Source organism: Nomascus leucogenys, chromosome 3 (genome assembly GCF_006542625.1).
Source record: "Nomascus leucogenys isolate Asia chromosome 3, Asia_NLE_v1, whole genome shotgun sequence".
NCBI classification, from domain to species: Eukaryota; Metazoa; Chordata; class Mammalia; order Primates; family Hylobatidae; genus Nomascus; species Nomascus leucogenys.
In genome coordinates, this window is record NC_044383.1 from 22,726,475 (window position 1) to 22,752,325 (window position 25,851).

The window sequence follows — 25,851 nt, forward strand, 5'->3', positions numbered from 1 at the left end:
GGCTAACAGGGGCAGGGCCAGGCCTCTGCCTGTGCCTGCTATTTCCACTACAGCACTGACCACCAGATATTCATCTTCACAGGGGATGGAACTGCCAGAAATGGCCTAACCCTGGTGCAGGACACTGGGTGGCAAAGCTAGGAGTTTATAAGAGGCCAAGAAATGTTCGTATCTGAGCCTCCGAAAGGACAGCAGCCCCCACTTAGTCAGACTCATCCCCCGAGGATCACCCCTGAGAATCTCTGATTCTCTCTGGTAGCCTAACTGGAGCCCTAAGAAAACCTGTTTTGTCCTCTCTGTTCAACTCTTGAAAATAATTCGCAATTCAAAGGGACCAAATCTCAACCTTTCTGCTTGGTGAGCCTTCCCCAGCCAAATGTCAGGGCCCCCTGCATGATACAGAGTCAATCACTCACAGCTTTCAAATTCTCTTTATTAAAAATCTTCTCTCTTTTGTAAAAACAAACACTTTGCAGTCAGTTATACAGATCAGGAAAAGTAGTGACAATTTATAGGACACTCAGCAAATTTCAATACTTTACAAGTTCAAACTTAAATTAACTTAGTGTTTTTGTTTTTCTCATAAATTCAAAAAACAAACTCTGGTCCAGTTCAAGTATAATCTAATTATCTAACAGGTCACAGCCTCGGACTGTCCAAGAATGGGAAACCCTGATACTAATGGCTGCTGCTCACACCATCACATTTTCCAAATTCTTTGCAGATACTGTCTAGATAGATGCTATTTTGGGTGTTAACAATGAAAAGTAAATTACACAGGCCTTTTGTTGTATTAACCCGGGGTAAATATGAATCTGTTGCTTAAGGTAGCAGTTGCTCTTCAGCATCCTTTTCTGGGAGATACTTTGAAATGGTTGACAAAACACTGAAGAAAAGCTTTAAAAAATAAATCAATATTTATCTGGTTGCCTTTAACACTGCATTGTGTGTGGCACACATAGGAATAAAAAGTGCAAATCATAGGGTCGGTGAAGGACCACGCCAATGGAATTGTATAAAAATAAATAAAAATAAATACATATGTACACACTAAGTATAGACTCTTAGATGATTTTAAACTGAAGGTTCTGATTGAATGCAGATAGTGCCTTATCTCTCTCCCTCCCCCAGGGGCTCTCCCTAGCTTTGCAATATGAAGGCCAGTCTATCACAAGGGAGCCATAACACTACACGACCATCTGGATTTCCATGGAAATGCTGCTGGGGATGGGGAGTGGGGGAAGGCCGGGGTGGAGTGGGATGAGCTGGTAAAGTCTGCTCCCACTTTGCTAGGGGATAAAGTGTCCAGTCTCTCTGATAATGTACAGTTCTAGCCTCTGATAAAAACTGTGGGCTATTTCCAGCAAAGTTCAGCAAGAAGGCCAAAGAACTGCCCCACAATTCCCTTCAGTGGGAAAAAGACACACAAGATCAAAGGTTTTCTGAGAAATGGAGGAGGCATAGCTGGTGTCCAGAATGCCAGGTTCAAACCTGTGGAGTTGGCCAGGGGAGCAATCTGGGCTGAGCCATGATCTTCAGACTTTATTTGAGATACCAACTTTTCAGCAGCCCCCATATGGTCTTCTCAAAAGATAAAATTACAACAAATTTACTTTAAAGATCTTAGTTGGCTTTTATTTTTGATTCTAGAATTGGGCAACATGTCATTCTATAAAATAGAATGAGTGTTCCCATGAGCTGAGCGGGGGAGGTTGGCTTTATAGACAGAAAAAGGCTGAGGAAAGCAGACACAAAGAACAAAAACCAGACTGGTCATCTCAAAGCTGCTTTCCTTATAAAGGTTAAAACCAAGGACACTTTATCATGCTGGTTAAAACTGGCCTGTTTGGGGATTTGGCTATTCTCCTTCTCTCTCTCTCTCCTGATTTCTTGGAAGACAGAACTTCAACATGTGTGACTCCCTTTTGTTTTGGTCTGCTGGGCCTATTGCAAGAGCTCAGTCCCAACCAACAGCCTCCTATAAATTTTATTTAATAGCCTGATGATGAGTTCAGGTTTCTTGCTTCTTCCAACCTCTCCGCATCACATCTGTTCAAGTTGGTCAGCTTTCCCCTGGTGCTTGCCTTAACTGTTCTCTCTCACCGGCTCCCATGAGTCTGTCCCTTGCTGATGACTGCATGCTTTCAGGTTTACACTGATCATTTTATGTTCTTCATTTGCTCCCTTTGTGTGCCTCAGTTACCTGATATAAAATGTCAGCCTTGAACTAATCTCTCTGCTCTTCCTCCATTAGTACAAAGGACAGAATGTACAGTATACTCTCACATGCCATAAAAAGGAAAATGAAAAAAAAACCAAAACAAAACCCTACACAGTCCCTTCGCAGTCTGCCTGCCCAAGGTCAGGAACAGAAACAACAGGAACTGCCTAGGGGAGAGTGACCTGTCTTCCTTGTTTTATTTTTCCTGGGCTAATTCAGGAGAGTATCTCAGCTCATGAAAACATCTCCAGGCTCCCTTCTTACCTGCCCAAGGGCCTCTCTATGGCTGTGGCAGAGCCTCATTTCCCCCAGCACCTTTATCCCACACCCTTTCAATGGAATATCAGGCTAGAGACCCCACAGCCTGAAGGTACCCACCCTCCAGTACCAGAAAGAGCAGTGGGAATCACGACTTTTCATACCATTTTGGTATCAAAGTCTGCACATATAGCCAAACCCAGGGAGCCCTCAACCATCTGCACAGCTGGAAAGGGCCCACCTACAGACACCCAGCAAACTTCAATGCCACTCTTTGGCTCTGCAGCCTTCTCTTTCCTTAGCTTCTCCCCCAACTGGGGGGCCATTTAAAAACCATCCTACTGTGAGGTGGTTGTACCCCAGAGTGCAGGCACCAAGGCTGAATCAAGGACAGATGATGTTTCTTTGACTTAAATAAGCTCATTTAACCCCCAAGACAACTCTGTTTTCCACAGCCTGGAGCTGTGCCTCTCAAGCCAATGCTACGCATTGCAGAGAGGCCAGCATTCAACCTAAGCCCACGCCAACTGCTGCTTTAGCTGGAGGAAGATGCTTCTGTTTTTGTTTTTAATTATAGTGAATCTGTACCAAATTCATTGTCCAGAATAGAACAAACCCCGACATCTCCTGAAATCAAGAGGAGGGAAGTAAGTTTGGAGGAAACTTATCAGAGCTTCCAAAATGAAGGGCTCTTTTCATCTTCTCTAAAATTCATTTAATTTTACTTTAAGGCATAAGTCTGGCAGATTTCTAGAATAACTGAGAGGATGAAAGAGTCATTAAAAACAGGGGCTTTTCAAAAGGGTGGCGCAGCTGGAGGAAGAGGTTAATGAAGACCCTCCCAGCTCTGCCAACAGATTGTCCGTGATGTCCCCTCACCAGGACTACAGACCTGACTCGGCTCCTCAACGCAGGGGATACACAGGACACCAGGCAGAGATACTGCTATAGACTCACTGCAGGGGTTTGCCTGACCCAGGAGTTTCCATTAAACCTTTTCCTTGCCTGACTCAGCCAGGCCTGACCTGTTATATCCTATCAAGAATTTAAACACTGTGAAAATCCCTGAGAAGTTGGGTTTTGTGAAAAGGAAATGATCCTTGGCACATAAGGAGGGAGGGAGAGAGAGAACAAGAGGAAAAGAGAGAAAAACAAATTGAAAGACTGAGAGAAACAAGAGTCAGCAGGGAGAGAGTTGGTGACCCTCAGCGGGCTGGACACACCTGGGTGCCTTGCTCCTGGAGACATATCAGAGGCATTTCAGTGAGTCTCTGGGAACAAGCCCAAGCAACGTGCCCTGCTTAGTTTTCCTTCCTCTCAGGCTTTAGTCCTGTCCCCAGAATCAGGAAGGCCCCACTTCGGCAAGCTCTCCCTTCCAACCTTGCAGCAGCAGCAGTAGCAGCAGAAGCAGAAGCATCAGAGCTTTTTCCTTTCGAAGCGCGGCACGATTCCGCTGTCCTCTGGCCTCGGGCTACCTGCCCTCTCGGTCTCCTTGAGGCCCTCCTCGGCCAGCTGGGACAAATATTTCTGTGGAAAGAAGAGGGGAAGTGGAGGAAGGCACATGTTAGTAGAGACCTAGAAGGAGAGGAGAGGAGGGGACATGCCTCAATCATCCCTCTCCTGGCATCTGTGCCTAGCTGTGGGGGTTACCCTCTTCCTGGTTCACAGATCCCCCCTGGGGCTACAGAACTTATGCTAAGTACCTCATTATGTTAGCTTGCAAGTAATACATGTCTCCTGTAGAAAATGTAGAAAGTACAGGCTGAGCGTGGTGTCTCACACCTGTAATCCCAGCACTTGGGAAGCCGAGGCGGGTGGATCACCTGAGGTCGGGAGTTGAGACCAGCCTGACCAACATGGAGAAACCCAGTCTCTAATTAAAATACAAAAAATTAGCTGGGTGTGGTGGCACATGCCTGTAATCCCAGCTACTCGGGAGGCTGAGGCAGGAGAATCGCTTGAACCTGGGAGGCGGAGGTTGCTGTCAACCGAGATCGCACCGTTGCACTCCAGCCTGGGCAACAAGAGCGAAACTCCATCTAAAACAAAAAAAAAAAAGAAAAAAAGAAAAGAAAAGAAAAGAAAGAGTAGAAAGTACAGCTATAATAGCAAACACTTTCAAAGCCCTTATCTAGCGTCAAGTGCTGTTCTAACTGCTTGACTTAAATAAGCTCATTTAACTCCCAAAACAACTCTGTTTTCCAGAAACAGCCCAAGCTCTAGGCAACATGTCTGTGCTTAAAAGGCAGAGGGCGGGAAGCTGGAAGGCAGGGTAAATGAGCGCTGGCCTATGGCAATTGTGCAAAACAGCACCACGGCCTGACATTTGAGACTCTTAACAACCTGTTTCCTGTCAGGGCAGGCTAGTGGGTGGGGAGCCTTGGAGGTCTTTTGATGGATTTAAAAATGGGCCTGTCTCTTCTACCGTTGAGGGCTGCCTCTGCATGACCCCAGAACACTCAACTGCTATGACTGGCCTCAGCCCAACACCGTGAGGCAGGTCGGGCCGCTCCTGGGCTATCTGGAGTCAACACAGTGACGCAGACTGGGACAGGTTTGAGGCCCCAGCTGGGGTTCTCTGACAGGGCAGCAAGGAAAAGGCAAAGAGCACTGGATTAGGAGACAGGAGGGTGCAGACCAGTACGGTGGTTAAGTGTGTGCACTTTGAAGTCATATGACCTGGGTTCAAATCCTATCCCTCAGCAGGCAAGTTATCAAATATCTCTGACATCTGTGAAGGGAGGAGAATAACAGCAACAACCGCATAAGGTTGCTGCTGTGAAGTCGAAGAGAGGCAACACAAAGCACGCAGCACAGCATTTGACACAGAATAAACACTCAGTAATGTTGGCTTTTCTTATTAGCAGCACCAGCCATATAAGTTGGAGAAAGCCACTCCTCTTCTCCCAGCCTCAGACGCCTAATCTGGTAAATGGGAGGAACAGTGTTGTCCTCACCCTCCCTTCTGGGATGGTTTGTGGGTCAGATGAGAGGGTGTGTGTGAGATGACCAGGTCTGTCTGCCGTCTCCATAGAAGAGACTGCAGTTGGCTTCCAGAAACGGGTGCAGCCTGACTAGGAGAAGAGCAAACGGTGGATGGCAGCAGGCGAAGCTGCTGATGGAGGGCCTGGGTTCTCCTCTGCCTTGGCTAAGGGAGGGTAAACCGTGTGCTGAGGAAGGCAAGTGAATGGGCGTCCTGTACATGGACACGTTCGGCTCCAGGGCCTGGGGCCAAGCAGGTGTCTAGTTTTCCTATCGAGCGCTGGCTCCACCTGTTGTTCTGAATCACGCTGGGCGGGTTCTTGCAGAGCCGTGAGCAGCCGTGGGGCACAGCACAGGCTGCTCAGAGAGAACAGAGGCTCCTTCAACCTGCTCCCTGCCTTTAGGAGCAACCTCTGGTCCCCAACTCAAGGCCTCTCAGTGGTGTTAAGTTTAAAAGTTGCCTGACTTAAGTGTCAGCCATTACCTGCTGCTTGGGGTTGGGGAGGCTGTGTGGACAGAGGCATTCTGTCAAAGCCCCTGACAGAAATCCTATGTGGGAGGCCTGTGGTGGAAACTCCCAGCTCCCCAGCAGGTGCACCAGGTAAAGCTGCACTGCAGTTGGCTGGCACGAGGGGCTTAGCCAATGTCTACCCCAACGCGCTTGAGAACTACAAGAATGGCTCTGGCCTGCTGCGGGGAGGTGAGTCTGCCTGGGGGCGTGGCCCAGAGGCTCAGAACACAGTGCAGTCCACTGCCCTGGGAAACGTACATGAATTAGAATTAGAGTCCCTGGCAAGTCTGAACTCTTCCTAACTTCCAAGGTGATCTTGAACTGTGTGGCCCCTGAAGGGCTGCACAATACCACTGCAAATGCTGGGTGAGAGAAAAGGTTCTCACACGAACTATCAGAGCCTGATATAAGGTTGGTTTACAATACAGGCTCTCAGGCCCAGCCCTAGAGAAAATGAGAAAACAAGTGTAGGGTGAGATCCAGGAAGCTGCATTTTTTTTTTTTTTTTTCTGAGACAGAGTCTCGCTCTGTCACCCAGGCTGGAGTGCAATGATGTGATCTCGGCTCACTGCAACCTCCACCTCCCGGGTTCAAGCGATTCTCCTACCTCAGCCTCCTGAGTAGCTTGGGTTACAGGGGCGCACCACCACGCCTGGCTAATTTTTGTATTTTTAGTAGAGACGGGGTTTCACACTGTTGGTCAGGCTGGTCTCAAACTCCTGACCTCGTGATCCACCCGCCTCGGCCTCCCAAAGTTCTGGGATTACAGGCGTGAGCCACCGTGCCGGGCCCAGGAAGCTGCATTTCAAAAAGATGCCAGCTGGTACAAAGACGAAGGTTTGGGAAAATCAGGACCAGATGATTTCCAAGACCCCTTCCATCCTTACCATTCTGTAGCTTTCATCTTGTTGGGAAAAGGGATGATTATGTCTTCAGGCTAGATGACTTCCCTTAGCTGGCTTTGTGGGACCCAGTCTGACCCTCCTGCTCTGACCAAGTCAGGCCTTTCTTGCCTTGCCCCAGGAGAGGCCTAGTCCTGGGCCACTGGCGCTGTGGCTGCCTCAGTCACAGAGAAGCTGCTTTCTGGAGGGAAATCAGAGGCTTAAATGACTTGAGTTTGGGCATAGCCTATGATAGTCCTCTGCACATGGTGACCCAGGCCATGACATTATGGGTCTCAGTTTCCAAGACAAGTATAGTAGAGTGAAAAGAGGAAAGTGATTCAGAATCAGGCGATTTGATTCTAGGCCCAGTAACTCACTATCTGCGTGGCCTTGGATGAATTATATAGCTTCTCTGGGCCTCAGTTTTCTCAATTATTAAACAAGAAAGTTGGCCCATATCTGAGTTTTTTGTTTTTTTTTTTAACTAGGGGTGCACATTTGAATCGTTTGGAGAACTTTCTCAAATTACATATTCCTGCAACCTGCCTTCCACCCCCAAATTCTACTAAATATCTAACTTAGTGCCTGTATTTTACAAATACTGTCCAGATGAGTCTGATTCATGTCTCCGGTTAAGAACAGCTAGATCAGTCACTTTTAAACAATTTAATGATAATAGTAATGCCTAGCCTGGGACTTGGGCACAGCCACTGTGAGGACTTCCTGAGTCAAGGCCTTGTGGTTCAAATAACTAGTCTGATTCCTTGTAGTAAAAACCGGAGGTGTGTTGAGATACTTACCCCTGGCCCTCTGATATACCATGTCTTCTGTTAAGCTGTCAAAACCTAGCCCATGCCAGAAGTTAATCATGAAAACCACATTCTAATATATTACATATTAATTAGGTATATATTATAGAACATATTGCCATATTTCATTGATCTTAAGACACATTTTTTCACACATTAATATCTCTGAAATAAAAATGCATTTTACAGTTGATGGAGTCTCATCACCCGATTTGCAACATTTTTTTTTCTAGTTGGTACCAAAAAATAGTGGTGCCTTACAAATGATGGCACCTTAGACTGGGTGAAATACGGTGTGTAGAGTATTTTTTATATGTCGCCTTTTAACATACTATACCATTTATTTTATTTATTGCTTGTCACCTACATTAGAATGAAAAATCCATGAGAACGGGGATTTTTGTCCACTTTGCTGTTCTTGTTACAGTATCCCCAGTCCCTAGAATAGTGTCTGGTACCTAGCATGCCTGTGATAAGTATTTGCTGTATGGATGAACAGTTAAAAAGAACAAAGCAGTGTTTTTTTTATTCTAGCAAGCAGGGATACCTGCATAGGGGAACAGAAACAGAGAAAAACTGGAACATCCGAGTCTTGTGGGAAGGGGTCAGTCCCAATCACAGGCCGGAGGAACACTGGCCTAACTTGAGTTACTCACAGTATAGAGGATCACAGTGGATATTGCCAAAGCCAACCCAAACAGGATGTTTCAAGTATTAAAGTAGAGACACGTGCTAGGAGCAACATGGGAGGTAGCCACCACGTGGAGAGCAGCCTGATGGAATCAAGTCTTATGGGAAGATTAGGAGTTCTCCGTGTAGTGGAAGGAGACAGACACAGAAGCAGAAAACAGTTTGGTGTGCTTGGGGAATGGCAAGTAACCTGTGGCCTGGAGTAGGCCTTGCAGGTAGGAGCTAGACTCAGAGGCAAGCAAGGCCGAGGACGCCAGACACCTGGCCCAGTTATGGTGACTGGGGAGCCCCTGGCATGCTGGGCAAGGAGGGTGGATGGTTACCTGTAAGTTCCTGTAGTGGACAGCACTGCGGCAGTGGCTCATCTTCGCTGTCTCCTCGCTCGTGTAGAACAGCCCACACAGCTTGCAATAAAAGCCAGTCCTGGGAACCACGAACTCCACCCCTGGGGAAGGATGGGGGATAGACAGGCAGGGTTAGGATGGCGTGGGAGGCAGACCCCTGTGTCCTGGCAGCCATCAGGTAGAAATGGGAGCCACGAGCTCCACCCCTCACTTGCTGTTAACCTTGGCTGGTTACCGGGCTTCTCCAAGCCTCAGTTTCCTCATTTGCAGAACAGTCACAAAGAGACTCACACCCACTTCATTCACAGGTGGTTGTGAATGTAAGGGATGGTGTGGTAAGCACTTAGCCATTCCATGGCCTGCAGCTGGCCTGTTCTCCTACTATCAGCCTCCTTCCAAGAACAATGAAGGTGATTCTGACATTTCTGATAGTTCACTTGTTGGATTTCATTTCTTTCCACTGTACCACTCTCTGCAGCTGCTGTGACCAGGACTCTTGAAGAATTCTCTCATTTTTGTTTGTTTATTTTAGAATTATGTTCTTTACAGAAAAAAAGTAAATAAAAGGAAGGAAAAAATCACCCAGAGTCACTTCAACCCAAATATTTTCCTCCACATGATTAACCTATATGTAGGCCTCTTATTGGGGGGCCATTTTAGTTATACCCTAATTACAGTTCTCTGTCCTCTTTTTTTCCTGCAATTGTATATCATTAACATTTTCCCACTTCCTCCAGTCTTTACATCTGAACCATCAATTAGCATTTCATTTATGATTTATTAAATATAAGTCCCAGAATTCTGGGAGGCCTTTTGATTCCAAGCAAAGGAAACAATGGCACCACCACCAGAGAGGAGTGACAATGTCACAGCCAGGGGATTCATCCTTGAAGGGATGGTGGCTGCTCCAGCCTCCACAAAGGTGTTTTGCAGGTCACAGTTCTCCTTTTGAAGACATGGTCAGTCAGTGGAGTGGAAAGAGCCCAGCTCTGAGAGGGTCCAGGCCAGATGCTAAGAACCCATGTGACCCTGGGAGAGTCAGCTGAACTGCTCCTGCGGCTCAGTTTCCTCACCTGAGAGTGGAGGTAGGAACACATGCCCTGTTTACCAGGCACCTGACTGTGCAGCGCCAGCCAAAGGGCAGGGTGTGAGGGCTGTGAGAAGCAGGACCCATCAGGGAACTAAGAAAGAGGGGTGATGCTTGGAACACCCAATCCCACTTGCAGGCTGGGGGGCAAGCCTCTCTTCTGCTGGGGCTGGGCAATGGTTTCAGGTCTGGCCATCCAGGGTACAAGGGAGGAAAGGGCCTGGGAATGGCACAGGCAAGGGAACAGCAATTTCTTGCAGGGATGGGGACAGGCAAGGTCTCCACTCATGACAGTGCCTGCTCCAAGGCACAGCGTGGCCGACTGCAAGCCCAGCTGCTTGGGTGGCTTCACTTTCCTCCTCCCATCTCCCAGGACACTGAGCTAAGTGCCTAGGAGACCCTGTCAGAGGGAAGCAGCCTAGACTTGTCATTAGAACTTTTTTTCCATTTCAAAATAGCCACTTAGCAGTGTGAAGGGCAGCTCTGAGAGAGTGAGATGGGAGGGAAGGAGGGAGCCCAGGAGGCCTGCCTGGACTGACAGCGGGGCTGCGGTCCGGGGCCTGAGGCGGCGTCCTCAGCCTGGCTTTCTCTAACTGCCATGTCACAGGCTACATGCCATGCCCTTAGCAGTGGTCCCCAGAAGTGAGAAGGCCTCACTCAGGCCCAGGTGCCCGGAGGGAGGTTGAATGTCCTTTCCTTCCTCTCTGCAAAGGATGGAAAAGTGGCCCCAGCTTGGGCTGTGGGGGCCAGTTCTCCCCTCCACCTCACAAACAGGTCCTGGTTCCTGGCTGTAGGTGCTGGCAGAGGCGCATTCAGCAAGGTCTGCCTCCTTCCTCCGTTCTTACAAAATAGTTTTCCCTTTGCTGCTGCTCTGCAGGGAGCCGAGACCCCCACACTACAGGAGAGGGGCAGCTGGGAAAAAAGGAGGGCTTTGATCAGAGCCACACTCTCAGTCCCGTCCCAGCCTCTGGAGGATGAGCCAGCTGGGTGGTACCACGAAAGAAGCCCTGGGGTTTTTATTAAGCCCCCTGTTGAGTCCCCTGAGTCCCTGTCCTGGGACCCCCAAAAGGGGTACAGATGCCCTAGGAGCTACCACAGACCCTGAAGCAGGGATTGAGCTGGTAGCCAAAGCCCCCAGCAGTGTAGCTAGAGCTATCTTCTGTCAGTTCTGGAAACGATTTCACTTGAACAAAGACTTCTACTGTCAAAAAAAAAAAACACAAAAAAACAACAACCTTGGAAGCCACAGTGTCATGGAGAGAAAATAGAATATAGAGTCAAACCCAACTCTTTTACTTATGCTGTGTGACCTCAGGCACACTGTTTACCCTCTCTGAGATTAGTTTCCTCATCTGTGAAATAGGAATAATAATGCTGTAAGTGATGTTTAGGGGAAGCACCTATCATTTTGCCTGGTGCTCAAAAAAATACTGATTTGGAGACACGTGTTAAATATTTCATCACAGAAGCTGTTAATAACTGCCTAAATGTTGGCCTTCTCACCTGAACCCCAACCTCTCCCCAAGGCCACCTGGGGAACCCGGCTCCACAGTTTGGTGGCAACTTTCTTCCCTGGCCCCTGCTCTGCAGGTTTGGGCAGTACCAGGCAGCTACCAGGCAGCACTGGGGGAAGAGAAGCCTGGGTGGGGAGAAACCCCAACAGCTGGTAACTTGTCCCAGAATAAATGGGAGTTGCTGCAGACACCACAAATCCCACGGCACAACTCAGGACACTTCTGGAATGTGACAGGGACGTGAAAAGGCAGCATCAAGACACATCGCCCTGGCCCTGATGTCTTCTGAAGCCACTCAGTCCTCCATTTTTCAGCCTCTGCTAGGATCACCAAAGCTGCATTTGGCTTCTAATAACAGCTCATGGCACAGGTAATTATAACTCTGTCATCCTAGTAAAGCTGGGATGGATAGAGGAGGGAGCTTGCACTTTGTAGGCGATGCTGTTTGTTTCTACTGAGAGCAAGCCTTGGCAGGCTTGCGCTGGCCAGGGTCATGCAGAGCTGGCCTGGATCTGAGTGCAGTGTACTTCCCCAGCCATGCCCACCCCCGGTCCCCGAGCAACGTGACTGGCCTCCCTTTCCTCCCAACTGGGAGCCCAGTCCTTGACATCCCTTATTTCAACTCTACGCTTTCCATGGGACAAAGCCAAAAAATTGTCTCTCACCTCCCTAGAAGTCTCCATGCCAGTAGTGATCAGTCCTGGAGGGTAAAGGGTTATGAAGCCCCAGTGAGAGGAGCCATAATAGGTCTTAAATATTTCATGAGTGAATAATAATAACAGACAACCCTTATTAAGTACCTCCCACTGGAAGCCACTAAGACCTTACCAGTATTTGTTCACTTAATCCTCAAAATAACTCCGCATAGTAGCCTCCTATTACTATGGCTGATTCACAGATGAAGAAATCCAAGCAGAGAGGTTAAATAAGTTGCTCTTTGTCATCCAGCCAGTAAGTAGTAGACGGGGGATTTAAACTCAGGGAATCAGATTCCACAGACTGTGTTCGGAGTTTCTGCACATATGTTGCCTTTCCTACACTGTGTTGCTGCCTGAACTGAAAGAACCCGGAGGACAGAGTGATCTGAGATCAGAAATCCTGAGTTTTTGTTTTTTTTTTTCTTTTCCTTTTTTTTGAGACAGGGTCTCACTCACTCTGCTGCCCGGGCTGGAGTGCAGTGGCACAATAACGGCTCACTGCAGCCGGGATCTCCTCCCAGGTTCAAGCAATCCTCCTACCTCAGCCTCCCAAGTAGCTGGGACTGCAGATTTGCACCACCACTCCTGGCTAGTTTTATTTTATTTTATTTTTTGTAGAGTCAGGGTCTGCCTATGTTGCCCAGGCTGAGAAATCCTGAGTTCTAACCTGCATTTGCTATGTCATCCTGGGTAAGTCTCTGGACTTCAGTTTCCTCACCTGTCAAATGCAGAACCTCATACCATACACCTCCTTCAGGGACCAATGAGATAATGAGTCTCAAAGCTAACTGAAGACTATTAACAAGTACAATCTGTAAAGGCCCTGAACTGAAAACAACCCAAATATATGTCAACAGATGAATAAAGAAACAGAATGTGATGTATCCATATATGCAACGCAATACTCCTCAACAATAAAAAGAAACAGAATGGCCGGGCACGGTGGCTCACACCTGTAATCCTAGCACTTTGGGAGCCTGAGGCAGGTGGATCACCTGAGGTCAGGAGTTCAAGACCAGCCTGGCCAACATGGTGGAACCCCATCTCTACTAAAAAAGACAAAAAACTAGCCGGGCATGGTGGCAGGTGCCTGTAATCCCAGCTACTCTGGAGGCTGAGGCAGGAGAATCACTTGAACCCAGGAGGTGGAGGTTGCAGTGAGCCAAGATCACACCACTGTACTCCCACCTGGGTAACAAGAGAAAAACTTTGTCTCAAAATAAAAAAAAAATAAAAAAAAAAGAAACAGACTACTGATCCACCCAACAGTACAGATGAATTTCAATGATGTTGAGCAAAAGAAGCCGGACTAGCACATACAATATGATTCCCTTTATGTAAAACTCTAGAAAATGCAAGCTAATATTTCGTGACAGAAAGGAGATCCTTTACCTGGGGGTTGCACTGTGGGGAGGAAGGGGATACACGGAAGACAGGAAATTTGGGATAGGATGAACATTGTTCCCAGTCTTGATTGTGGTGATGGTCTCACAGGTATATTTATAGGTCAAAACTGATCAAACTATGCACTTGATGTGCACTTACTGTATATCAATTATAACTCAATAGAGCCAATTTTAAAAAGGCAAGATACTATTTTCCTCCTAACTGGTTGGGAAAGATTAAAAACTGATAAAATCCAGTGGGAGGTGGATATTGGGAACTCTCACTCAAGGTCGCAGGGAAGACTGATACCATCTTTTTGGAGTGCAATTTAGTAGCAATTATGAAAATTTAAAATGCAAATACATACGACCCTACAACCCCCTGGCTAGGATGCTCTCCCACAGGAACACTGGCATACACATACCACTGAACAAGCACATCTGAAAGGCAGCAGAGAACAGAAGCTAAGAACATGGCTCTAGAGTCAGATGACTGGGGTTTGAACCTGACTCTGGTTTTTTGCCAGTTATTAGCTGTGCGACTCTGCATCTCAGATTTTTTATCTGTTAAATAAGGATAAAAACAGCACCTACCTCATAGGTGTTTTGAGAGGGTTAAATGGGATAATACATGCAGATCAATAGGGATGGTGCCTGCATGGGGAATGTTAACAATAAAAGCTTAGCTATTAAAATGGGAAAAAGAGCAGACAGCCTAACTCTTCACCAGCAGAGGAAAGATCAGTCATGTATAGCATAGCTTTTACGATGGAATATTTGCGGTGGTTAAAAAGAATGTGTTCTCTAGGTACTGACATGAGGAAATGTCTAAGACCTGCTACTAAGTGAACTTGCAGAACATTATGTGTGTGGTGTGATCCTATTTTTGTGAGAGAAAAACTGGGCATGACAGTGGTAGGCTACCTCTGGAGACTGGGGAGAGACTCGAGGGAAGAGATCAATCAGACCTTTAATATTGACTTCATATGGTTCTTATTTTTTGAATTTGTTACAATAATCTTTCACACTTTCTATAATGAAAAATAGTAATAAAACACAAATTACAAGGTAGCAGAATTTATTCTTAATTTTTGCTAGTATCAATTAGGTTCCAAGTTCTTGGATGATAAGAGACTTGCGTTGTATTTCTTGGTTACCCCAGAGTGTCTAGCACAGTACCATGTTATCCAGCAAGTATTTGCTGGTTGACTGAATGCATGAAGGAGCCCTCCCTTCTCCTGCAGAGTGGCCTTTGTTTTCTAGAGCTAAAATACCCAGGGTCATCTCAGTTTATTCTAAGGTTAGTATTTCTTTTTCCTTCTTTCTTATGTTTTTGTCTTGGGAGATGCTGTGCAGCAAATTTATCCCTTAAAAAAAAAAAGGAAGTTTGCTCTCCAGATCTGACTACAAAAATGGTACACCTGGAGGAAATAAATAGTAAGAGATTTTTTTAAAGGAGAAGGGAAAAAAAGAGCAAGTTGGATGGAAAGGATGAGCCTCCACACTGACCAGCCCCTCCCTGCATGGTCAGACACATGGTCATCAGGCATCAGATGATCCATGCTTCTCATGCTTCCATGTGACACTTTCCCAGGTGACACTTTCCCGAGCTCTCCTTCTGAGCAGCTGCTACTACTACTTTATCTAATTACTTTCCGACCTTTCAGAGCTAATGCGAGGACTCAAAGATGATTTAGGCTGGAGTTGCTGGGTTAATGGTTGTGTCAGAATCTCCCAAGGAACTTTGTTAAAAGTGCCTTCACTCCCTACCCTGAGACTCTGCTTAACTCTCCTCTTTGAAAAGGGATTCATTCCTAGGTGATTCCATCAGTAAACTCCCTCTCGACTTCATTGCCAACACTTCCACCACTGAAAATATCACTGTCTAAATTACAGTGAGGAAACTAAGGTTCAAGAAGGGGTATGACTTATCTGAGGGCACACAGTCACCCATAAGTAGGAAGAACAGAAACCTAGGTCTCTCTGTTCAATACTCTTTCCATGAACTAGGGGGAGTCTGCCCAAACACATTCTATTCAGCATCATTGCCTCAGAAAAGTTGGTCCTTTAAAGAGAAAAAAAAAAAAATGTATCACGAGGTCAGGAGTTCGAGACCATCCTGGCCAACATAGTGAAACCCTGTCTCTACTAAAAATACAAAAAAATTAGCAGGGCGTGGTGGCGGGCGCCTGTAGCCCCAGCTACTAGGGAGGCTGAGGCAGGATAATGGCGTGAACCTGGGAGGCGGAGCTTGCGTGAGCCGAGATGGTGCCACTGCACTCCAGCCTGGGGGACAGAGCCAGACTCTGTCTCAAAAAAAAAAAAAAAAAAAAAAAAAATGTAGCATTGTTCTGGGAAGGGCTGGAGCAATGAACAATAGCAGACGAGGTCCATTTTTGTTGACTTTAAGGAGGCTGCTGGGCATCTGCTTTCCTGCCCAAATAAAGGCTAGGCTTAAAGGCTCCATGTCATCAAGAATAAAGCATTCCCTGACAGGAAAAACAGGACTTCTTAGCTCTGGGTCCCAGGGCAGTGTTATTCAAGGCCTGTTTTCATGGAGTATCTGGTCTACTATGGGAGACTGAAATTGCAAGAAACTTTACAGCTGCCCCTTGCAAATCTAGGTTATTGCATCACACATTTAAAATAACAATAGGCTGGCCAGGTGAAGTGGCTCACACCTGTAATCCCAGCACTTTGGGAAGCTGAGGCAGGAGGATCACTTAAGCCCAGGAGTTGAAGACCAGCCTGGGCCACATATGGAGACCCCATCTCTACAAAAAAAATAAAAAAATAAAAAAAATTAGCCGGGCCTGGTGGTGTGCACCTGTGGTCCAAGCTTCTCGAGAGGCTGAGGTGGGAGGATCACTTGAGCCCAGGAATTTGAGGCTGCAGTGAGCTGAGATCATGCCACTGCACTGCAGCCTGGGTGACAGAGCGAGACCTTGTCTCAAAAGAACAAAAAACGATGTCAATAACAAAATGACAAAAAGCCCTCTCAAACTCTTGAGGTTGCTATGGAACTGTTATTTCCTAGACCTGAATTTCAGGAAAGACTGTGTGTTTTGCTTACCTAGAGGAATGCTAAGTTCACTGAACACATCCTCTGGTTCCCAAGAGGGCAAAGAAAGGGGCTGTTTCAGTTCCACTTCAGTGTACTCTGGTGACCTCACCTCCAGAGATTTCATTTCCACATACCTGGAGTTTTCTGCAAAACATGAACCAAGGCAAGAAAAAAAAAAAAAAAATGAAATACAACATGCCTCAAAGAGTCCCTGAAATTCTATCCCTGCATAGTATGATTGGGAACTGTCCCTTGGACTGCTTAATCACATAAGGCTGGGGCAATGGTTGCTAATTAGAACCAAAGCACTGTCATTAGGAGCTTTTTCCACTGCCAAAAGAATGCCACACACAATAAAACTTGCCGAATCTTTGCGTTTGGCCCAGGGGGATGGGCTGCTGAAGCCTTCAGTTGAGAAGATCCACCCCCCACCCCCCATGCCTCCCATCTCGGTATCATTCCATCTCTGCAGGCAGAGGAATTACTGACGGGCAAAAATTGCGCTGACGTCCACCGAGGCTAGCAAAACAGGCAATGCCATTCTCTTCCCAAGCTTGTCAAGCTGTTATTAAATATGAACCCCAAACACTGGGTCAGCTAATGAGCCTCTAACACTGGCACATGTTGAGACCTATACTGCAAAATAAAAGGGGCTTGATTGGAGTGAGGTGAAGATTTCACTGCTCCTTTATTCTTGCCTTCTCTAGATAGAGCCTGGGCCTCAGGGTTTCTCTAGCAACAAGAAGGCATTTCACAGCGGGGTTTCCATGGAAACTCAGATCCATGCAGGTGAAAAACAGCTCAGGTCAGCTTGACATGGAAAAAATCCCAAGCCTCCCAGTTACCTAACGGCTCATGCCACCCACAGGGCTCTGTGTTGCAATGTTCATTTTTAAGCCTTTCCTCCGTATTTTCTGCCCCCGACTCTCACTTCGACCTCTGGTGTGCTACAGGCATTCTGTAAAGCAAATCCCTAATTATCTTCACAGTGAGAATCTTAAAGGCTACTCTCCCTCCCTCCCCCCAAACCCCTTGATGGATCTTAGGTTCCACTTGGCAGAGAAGACGGGGCTTAGCCTATTTTAAACTCTCTCTTTCATGATGTCACAGTGCCAGGCACAGGCACAAAACATCAACTCCAATGGAGTGACAGAAGATCCTGAAACAAGTCTTCTATCACTGTCAGACCCTAGCAAAAAATGGGTCTGAGGTAGTAAGAAGGGGAACACCCTTTAGGGATCCTCTGTTCCTTCTCCTTCCACTCCTTTCTTGCCTCCCCTACTCCTGCCCCCATCACAGAAATAACAGCCTGGGTGGCCCTCTGCTATGCAGGCATGAGGCTCCTCCTGATCTCCTTTTGCTGATAACTCAGTCTAATTTTAGTTATCCAAGACCATCTGGGCTCCTGTAAATGCAGAGAAGTCTGCCCTGAGTTTGCTTCTCAGAAAACATGCAGCCTCCTATCTAACTTCCTTTACACCACTTGCCTAAAATCGCTAACAGTTTAGCCAGGCTTTTAGAGGCTTGCCTTTGTTGCTAAATCACTTTCTGCACCCGCTTTAATGCTACTTGAAACCTTACTTATGTTCATTCCAGCCTGCACATGCTCATACTTTATCAGGTGAGCAGGAGGAGTCCAATCAACCCGACCACCCGTGAGGAAAGGGGAGGTAGTTACCCGGGGTCAACACTTCTTGGCAAGCTTGGCTTTGGAGGTCGGTTTCGATGGGGGGGCTGGCTTTCTCCTCCAGGGGGCTGCCTTCACAAGCCCCATCTTCGGGGGTCCCCCTGGTCTTGCAATCATCGACAAATGGGCTTGGCTGCCGGGCCCTCTCCTCTGCTGGCTTAGGGGAAGACATTTGCCGTACTGTAGGGGCTGGATGAATATCTGAGCTCTCCACTCCCTTTGCCTCCTTCTCGTAGCAATCTGAATCCTCCAGGGAGAGGCCTGTCTCACTTTCAGCTGGCTTCCGCTCAGCATCCAGATTTAGGCCAGGCATTTCCACGTCCATGTCACTGGGACAGCTTGTGGAAGCAGAGGGCAGTTCTCTGGGTGACTTGAGGCTGATTTCTGCAGCCCCATTCCCTATGGCCTTGACTCCCTCCTTGGGGAAATCCTGGGCCAGGTCTAGGTCTAAGGTGGTTGTCACACACAGACATGTTTCTGGGCAGATTTTGTCTTTCTGGTCAATGGGCACAATTTCTTCCAGCTCTGGGATGTCTGGTTCCATGACAAAATCTTCTTCTTCCCCCACCTCGTCCACTGTCACCAGCTCCTCCATGTTAGTGGGATACCAGCTCTCCCCCTCTGCCTCACTTTCACTCTCCCAAACTTGTTCCTGTACAAAAATGCAGAATGCAGGTCAGAGGGTGGTTGAGAGCATTCAACTGGAAGGCACAAGACTTGGCCATAAGGACCCCTCAAATCAGGAAGAATCTGAGCATTCTTACCTCTACCTGGTACAATTACTGCAAACCACTCAAGTCCCACAGCACCAACTCATCCTTAGGGTGATGCTCAAAGTTTGGAATAGGCCCTTAATGCTTAATCCACCATATTTAAAGTCACACAAAGAATTTCAAGCCCTAGTAGATAATAGGTGCTCAATATACAGTTTTTGAATGCATGAATAATGAAGTTATAAACTCCAAATACTTACTGGAGCATCTTTCTTGCATCTGGGTCATCACTAAATGTAACTGCAGCAAAGCCCCTCACAAAATTCCCCCCAAGCACCCTCTACCAGCAGGGATACATACACTTCCACAGCCAAAGCTCCTACTAGGCCCCTTCTAGAACTTTCCCCTTGGCATCTGCAGCAGCCCATGGACTCCTGACTCCACAGACAGATTTAGGAGATCAGCTTCCCTGCCAGCGATACTCATTTCTCCTGCCTCTCCTGACCGGAAAGGCACGAAGATGGCCCTGTTCCAAAGACATTTCTTTTTGTTGTGGCAGCCCCAGCCCAGGAGAACTGTAACTGGATTTTTCATTTTAGTTAAGTAAAACAATCTATACAAGCACAGTAGATGGCTTGTTAATCCTAGGGTCTGGGCCTGCTGAAGTCAGCGTCCCAGCTTGAGTGCCCAAAGCAGCTTCTTGCCCCATCCCCGCCAAGGGACTTGTCTATTTTGGGAGCCTGGCTCTGAAGCCTGAGTCTTTTTTTGGGCACATGTTTTCTCGTAGGAACACAGCCAAGTTGCTGGAGAGTGAGCAGAGCCCAGACATGTGGGTAAAGATCGCTTCAGTAAAAACTGTCTGAAGATTCCAGGCACAGCCACTCCTCCAAAGTAGTGCTAGGAGGACTGGTTCATTCATGGAACTAATGGTGGGGTCTCAGCCATATTCCATCCAGCAGGACATCACCGGGCAAAAGGGGGACTCCTGTGACTCAGTCCTTCATGGCAGAAGTGCAGAATCTGAAACAAACTTTACCTTCTTTGTCCTTGTGTTTTCCGGATCAGAGAACTCTGCTTCTTTCTCCTGTCTGCCCACTGATTGAGGGCTTTCTTCCACGCCCTCCTGTTCCTCTTTTCCAGCCTTACCAAAGGAAGAACAGAGCAAACAAAATCAACAGTGAGCAGTGACAGGGAGAAGAAAAACAGAATGATATTGAATGCAGGTCCCAGCTCTCAGATGGGTTTGACATACAGCATTTCCTTTATCCTCCCAGAATCCCTCAGAGGCAGCTGCTATTAGCATCTTCATTTTATAGATTAGAAAACTGAGGTTCAGAGAGGTTAAATAATTTGCTCACAGTCACACAGACAAATGGAGGCAGGGAAATGTCTTGAAGCCTGGCCCGATGTCTTTAGGGGGCAGAAATACTTGGCAAACTGGGTATTTTTTGCAGAGTAGAAGCAGCCAAACTTGAACTGATTTGGGCCGGCCAAGACCCCGGGGTTAACCATCACAGTGACATTTCCCCAACAGAGTCATCTTGGCTATGAAAAAAATCATTCAGGACACTTATAGGTAGAAAGGGCGTTGTCACCCAGTCAGAGTGCCCTCACACCTTTCTTTTGCCCTCTATCCTAGAGTGATAGCCAAAACTAACACTCCCTTTCCTCCTTCCTTGTATTCCCTTCCCCCAAATCAGGGCCCTCACAGTAGTGTGCATGTCTGTGAAACTGAACAATTGAAAGCAGGTGTTTGGTTTGAGAATTAGGGCCTCTACCCAACCTTTAAGACAGGGGTCAGCAAACTGTAGTCTGCAGGTCAAATCTGACCTGCAGCCTGTTTTTGTATAGCTTGTGAGCTAAGAATGAATTTTACATGTTTACATAATTACGTTGTAAGTGATTATAGAAGTACCTACATAAAATCCTCAATTTTGCCTCTTGGCCCACATAGGCTAAAATATTTACTATCTAGTCCTTTGTAGAAAACTTTGCCAACCCCCACATTAGGAGTTTCTGGGGGATATTCTCCCATGACTTAAACTTTGGCCACCAAATCAATGACTACTCCTGGGCTTTCTGAGGGGCAAGTTGCAGTTCTAGGACATTCTTGGCTGAGGTTGGTTCAAAGTAAACCACTCTAGTTCTGATTTCTTACAATCAGACACATCCCCTTGAGCTGGAGCAGAAGCTCAGGGCTGACTGGTTTCACCAGTTATTACCAGACAGGGACACATGGTTCAAAACCTCAAGTCCTTTCTGTTTCCAGTGTTTGCTGTGGAAGATTCCACTGAAAGCTTTGCTGAAGTCTACTGCACTAGCCTGAGTATAAAGCAGCTACAGATACCTTTTTAGCTATTATAGCTTCTACCAACAGGTGACTTTATTTTTATCTCCCTGAATCAACTATCCATGGCCCTCTCTTTTCAAAATGAATAATCCTTACCCTTCCCAAGCAGTTCCTGCAGCCACACTCCCAGATCAACACAGTAAAGGGACCCCCTTCAGTTCAATTTGGGAGAGGCAGGGACAGTCTTGCTAGCCGGGCGGAAAGCCCTCCACCAAGCAGATCCCTGCTCTTCCACCCTGCAGGCAAAGGAAACAAGCTTTCAGAGCTTCCCTTTGCTGTGGGATCACTTCCAGGAGAGAGCAGCAGCTTAAGTGGAACAGATGGGTGCAACGGGTGCCCCCAGCTGCCCACAGCAGCTCACAGACTGAGACTGAAACACCAACTGTTGCAAGCAGGGCTCTGCCACCACAGGGCCCAGGCTACCGAACCACTTCCAAACTGGTCTCCCACTTCTGCTCTGTACCCTCCCCCAAAAATCTATTCTTCCCAAGGCAATCAAGAATGATCATTCCAAAATGCAAAAGTGATCACATCCTCACCATATTGTCTTTTTTTTTTTTTTTTTGAGACGGAGTTTTGCTCTTGTTGTCCAGGCTGGAGTGCAATGGCACGATCTTGGCTCACCGCAACCTCTGCCTCCTGGATTCAAGCAATTCTGCTGCCTCAGCCTCCTGAGTAACTGGGATTACAGGTGCCCACCACCGCACCTGGCTAATTTTTTTTTCTTTTGTATTTTTAGTAGAGACAGGGTTTCACCATGTTGGCCAGGCTGGTCTCGAACTCCTGACCTCAAGTGATCTGCCCGCCTCAGCCTCCCAAAGTGCTGGGATTACAGGCGTGAGCCACGGTGTCCAGCCTCCTCACTGTATTTTCTTGCTTAAATACTTCATTTGCTTCCACTGGCAGTTAGGATAAAGGCAAAAATCTTCAACCTGCCTACAAGGCCTTGCATAGTGTATGCCCTGTTGACAAGTTGGCCTCACCTCCTGTTACTCTAATGCCAGCTCTCTGCTATGGCAACGCTGGATCCCTGGAGCTGCTGGAGGCCCTTGTGCATGCTGCTTCCTCTGTCTTCGCTTCCTTTTCACCCAATCAATACTTACCATGCCTCCAAATCTCAATAGGCACAGCCTAACCCTGAGAAGCCTCAGATTTTTCACAGGCACTCACAGCATTGTGTACCTTCATCTCCTTCTTAGCACTTAATACTCAAGCTCTTCTGTTCATTTAAGAAATCACTGGATTAGCATTTCTCCCACTACACTATGAGCTCCATGAGCCCAGGGGTCATTTCAGTGTCACTAACTGTAGTCCCAGCGCCAGGTACTCCACAAATATTGGTCAATAAAAGAATGAAATTGGTAGAAGGGGGTGGGGTGAATAACAAGCTCTCACCTGCATTCCTGCATGGTTGGGTCTTGTCTAGGCTCTGAAGCTTAAGGGTTTTAAAAATCTTCACCTCTTATGGATTGGTTATACCAGGGGTTACACTCTGTGGCTTCTAGATGGCATCTGGCCCACAGGTATGTTTTGGTTTATGCTAGACATTTGTCTTGCTCTAAGAAAAGGGAGATTTCACAGCGTGGCATGCATTCCTGCATGGCAGCCGTAGAATGGAGCTGAGCAGTGGCTCCGGCCCCACAGATGGCACCACTTTCTCAGTCAGCCATGGTCCCATCACGCTGGCCTGGCTCCACTTGTCATTAGCCTGGCTTCCCTTCCCTAGGCACTTGGTCCTGCCACTCTCGAACCCCCCTCCCAGTAGGATGTAGCAGTGTTTCTTCCCCATGTTTTCCTTATCTGTGACTTGATTTCTTTCCTCCTCTTTATGGTCCTGTGGCCAGGATTGGGTCTCAGGTATGGACGTGGCCACCCATCACCACGGAGCAGCAGGCACACTGGCTTCTCAACCATGGGCACTGTCTCCAGAGAGCTCAGGATTTTTTAATGAGCATGAGTTCTGTAAAGTACTACAACAGCCTTGTGATCACACCTATTTTACAAACAAGAAAAGTAAGGCAGAAGAAAGCAGGGTCTGACCTGATTCTCAGAAGCCAGGCCTTTGCCTCCAGAGTCTGGGTTCCATCCATCATACCTTCAACAGGTACTCACTGGACACCTGCTCTGTGCCAAGCCCTCTTCTAGGGACTGGGAACACAGCAGTGAACACAACAGACAAAACTTCCTGCCTTGTGAAGTTTACTCCTGGAGCTGGGGGTGACAATAGACACTAAGTAAAATAAAGACATTAAGTGATAGGTTCGAAGGTGGTAAATGCCACCAAAAACAGGAAAGCAGGAAGGGAGAGGAGGGGGTTGAGGTGTTGAGATGGTCTGCAGCAGTGGGGAGCGAGAGGAATAGGTTGGGGTATTGAGATGGTCTGCAGTGGTGGGGAGTGAGAGGAATGGGTTGGGGTGTTGAGATGGTCTGCAGTGGTGGGGAGGGAGAGGAATGGGTTGGGGTATTGAGATGGTCTGCAGTGGTGGGGAGGGAGAAGAGTGGGTTGGGGTGTTGAGATGGTCTGCAGTGGTGGGGAGGGAGAGGAATGGGTTGGGGTGTTGAGACGGTCTGCAGTAGTCGGGGGGAGGGGAAGGGGTTGGGGTGTTGAGATGGTCTGCAGTGGTGGGAGGGAGAAGAGCAGGTTGGGGTGTTGAATTCATATGCAGTGGCCAGGGAGAATAGAGAATGTGGCCATGAGTAAAGACAAAGGAGGTGAGGAGCAAGCCAGGAAGACTTGTGGCTCCTTGGCAGCAGCAACGCCTGTAAAGGCGCTGAGGGCGGGAGGTGCCTGGTGCACTGGAAGAACAGCAAGTCCTGCTGCCTTCATTCCCAAGTTCAGTTGCCACCTGTTACCTGACTCCTGGGGCAGCCCTGTGGGGTCTGGGCTTTTCTTGAGTTCATCATACAGAGTTTGAGGACAGTGCAAAATACTCTGTGTTCTGCTGTCATTCCAACACACAGTGTTGGACTGCCTGGCTCCAAACCTAAAGAAACAATCTGTGAGGGGCCCCAGTAAGTCCCTACTGACCCCGCTCCAGCGTTGTAAGAGGGAGAACCAATTTGAGGGACAGAACTGTGGGGAAACTCTTGGGGCTTTCTGAGATTCTTTTTCCATCAGGGCTTCTTTGGCTGACACATAGTGTCACCTTAAATGAGCAATGTTATACAAACTGATGAGAGTAGGGTGGTAAACAGTAGAAGAAATGAGGTTGCCAGAGCAGTCTCGGGAGTGTGAGTAGAAGTGCAAGAAGCAGCTCCACCTCTCAGCCTTGAGGGAGAGAGGGTTGGCAGGCTGATGGTATCCACATGAAGCCCAGGCTTTCCTTGAGCCCCTGCCAACTCTTGCTCTCTGCCCATCATCCATCACCAGCAACTTGGACACCTCCAAGCACGTATACTTTTAAAAATATCCACTGGTTCACCAGGTCCTTGGGATCCAGTTCAAGTCCTTGGTGAGGCACACGTGTCTTCCGTGAGTCTCACTCTCTTCCCTAATCTCATCTCCTGTTCTTCCCCCTGCTGTGCCAGTTAGGAAAAATTGTGGCAGACTTTGTAATGGGCAAAAAAAGACCACTGGGTGTCCTTTCGCTGGAATGCTGGGCATTTGTCTAGCACATCCTTTCAGGGCATCTGATTCTATAGAAGTCTGAACCTTTCATTATCTTGAACTGAGCTATTTTACAACTGTATAAGTTGCAGAAATCAGATCCTAATACAAATGATTCTTATTCCTAGAGATGCACATGAATTGTCTCTGCTGGAGATGCAACCGATTCCCTGCCCCCTGGGGAAGGGGCCACTTTTACACCTATTAACAAATTCATTTTAGCATTCCTGATTGCCTGTGTTATGTTGCCTGCTCTTTGGATTCTCTTTTGAGTTGGTTTTTGCATCTCATGATGACCTCATTAATTAATGAGTTGAATAAAACCTTTGACATGTATTCATTATATATGTGCATCAGAGTCATGATTTTACTCTTTAAAAACATTATCCCTAATATACCCTAAAGATGCAGCCATGCAGAGTATCTCCAGGTTCTTCAAAACAGTCTTTCGTTTTCACTTTTGCCCTTGCTTCTGCTTCTATCAAGAACCTCAGTGGGGCACAGTGGCTCACGCCTGTAATCCCAGCACTTTGGGAGGCTGAGGCAGGAGGATCATGAGGTCAGGAGTTCAAGACCAGCCTGACCAACATGGTGAAACCCTGTCTCTACTAAAAACATAAAAATTAGCCAGGCATGGTGGCGCACACCTGTAATCCCAAATACTAAGGAGGCTGAGGCAGGAGAATTGCTTGAACCCAGGAGGCAGAGGTTGCAGTGAGCTGAGACTGCACCACTGCACTCCAGCCTGGGTGACAAGAGTGAGACTCCATCTCAAAAAAAAAAAAAAACAAAACCCAAAACTGCTTTTTTCTACTTTTAATACTCAGCTCAAATATCACCCTCTCCGAGCAGCTCTTTTCCTGTTCCTGTGCAGAGTTAATAATTGCCCACAGAGCAGCTCATCCGCTGTAAATGCTGGCATGAGTCCCATTGTATACAAATTATTTTTATATTAATAGGTCTGTTTCCACCATTGGACTTCAGTCTCTGCTATAACATGGACTACGTCCTATTCACCTTTGGCTCGCCTATACCTAGCACGCCACC

At 47.3% G+C, this 25,851-nt stretch overlaps 1 protein-coding gene across 1 annotated transcript in view; it reads right to left on the reverse strand.

Annotated features, from left to right (window-relative positions):
• Positions 1–412: 412 nt before the first annotated feature.
• RBM20 (RNA binding motif protein 20) overlaps positions 413–25,851 on the reverse strand; it is a 199,522-nt gene continuing 174,083 nt past the window's right edge. The window contains exons 10-14 of the mRNA XM_003255460.3: positions 19,884–19,988; positions 18,126–18,786; positions 16,457–16,591; positions 8,679–8,800; positions 413–4,006 (exon numbers count right to left, since the gene is read on the reverse strand). Coding sequence (XP_003255508.2) covers positions 3,896–4,006; positions 8,679–8,800; positions 16,457–16,591; positions 18,126–18,786; positions 19,884–19,988 — 1,134 coding nt within the window. The 3' untranslated portion in view covers positions 413–3,895. The remainder of the gene's footprint in view (positions 4,007–8,678; positions 8,801–16,456; positions 16,592–18,125; positions 18,787–19,883; positions 19,989–25,851) is intronic.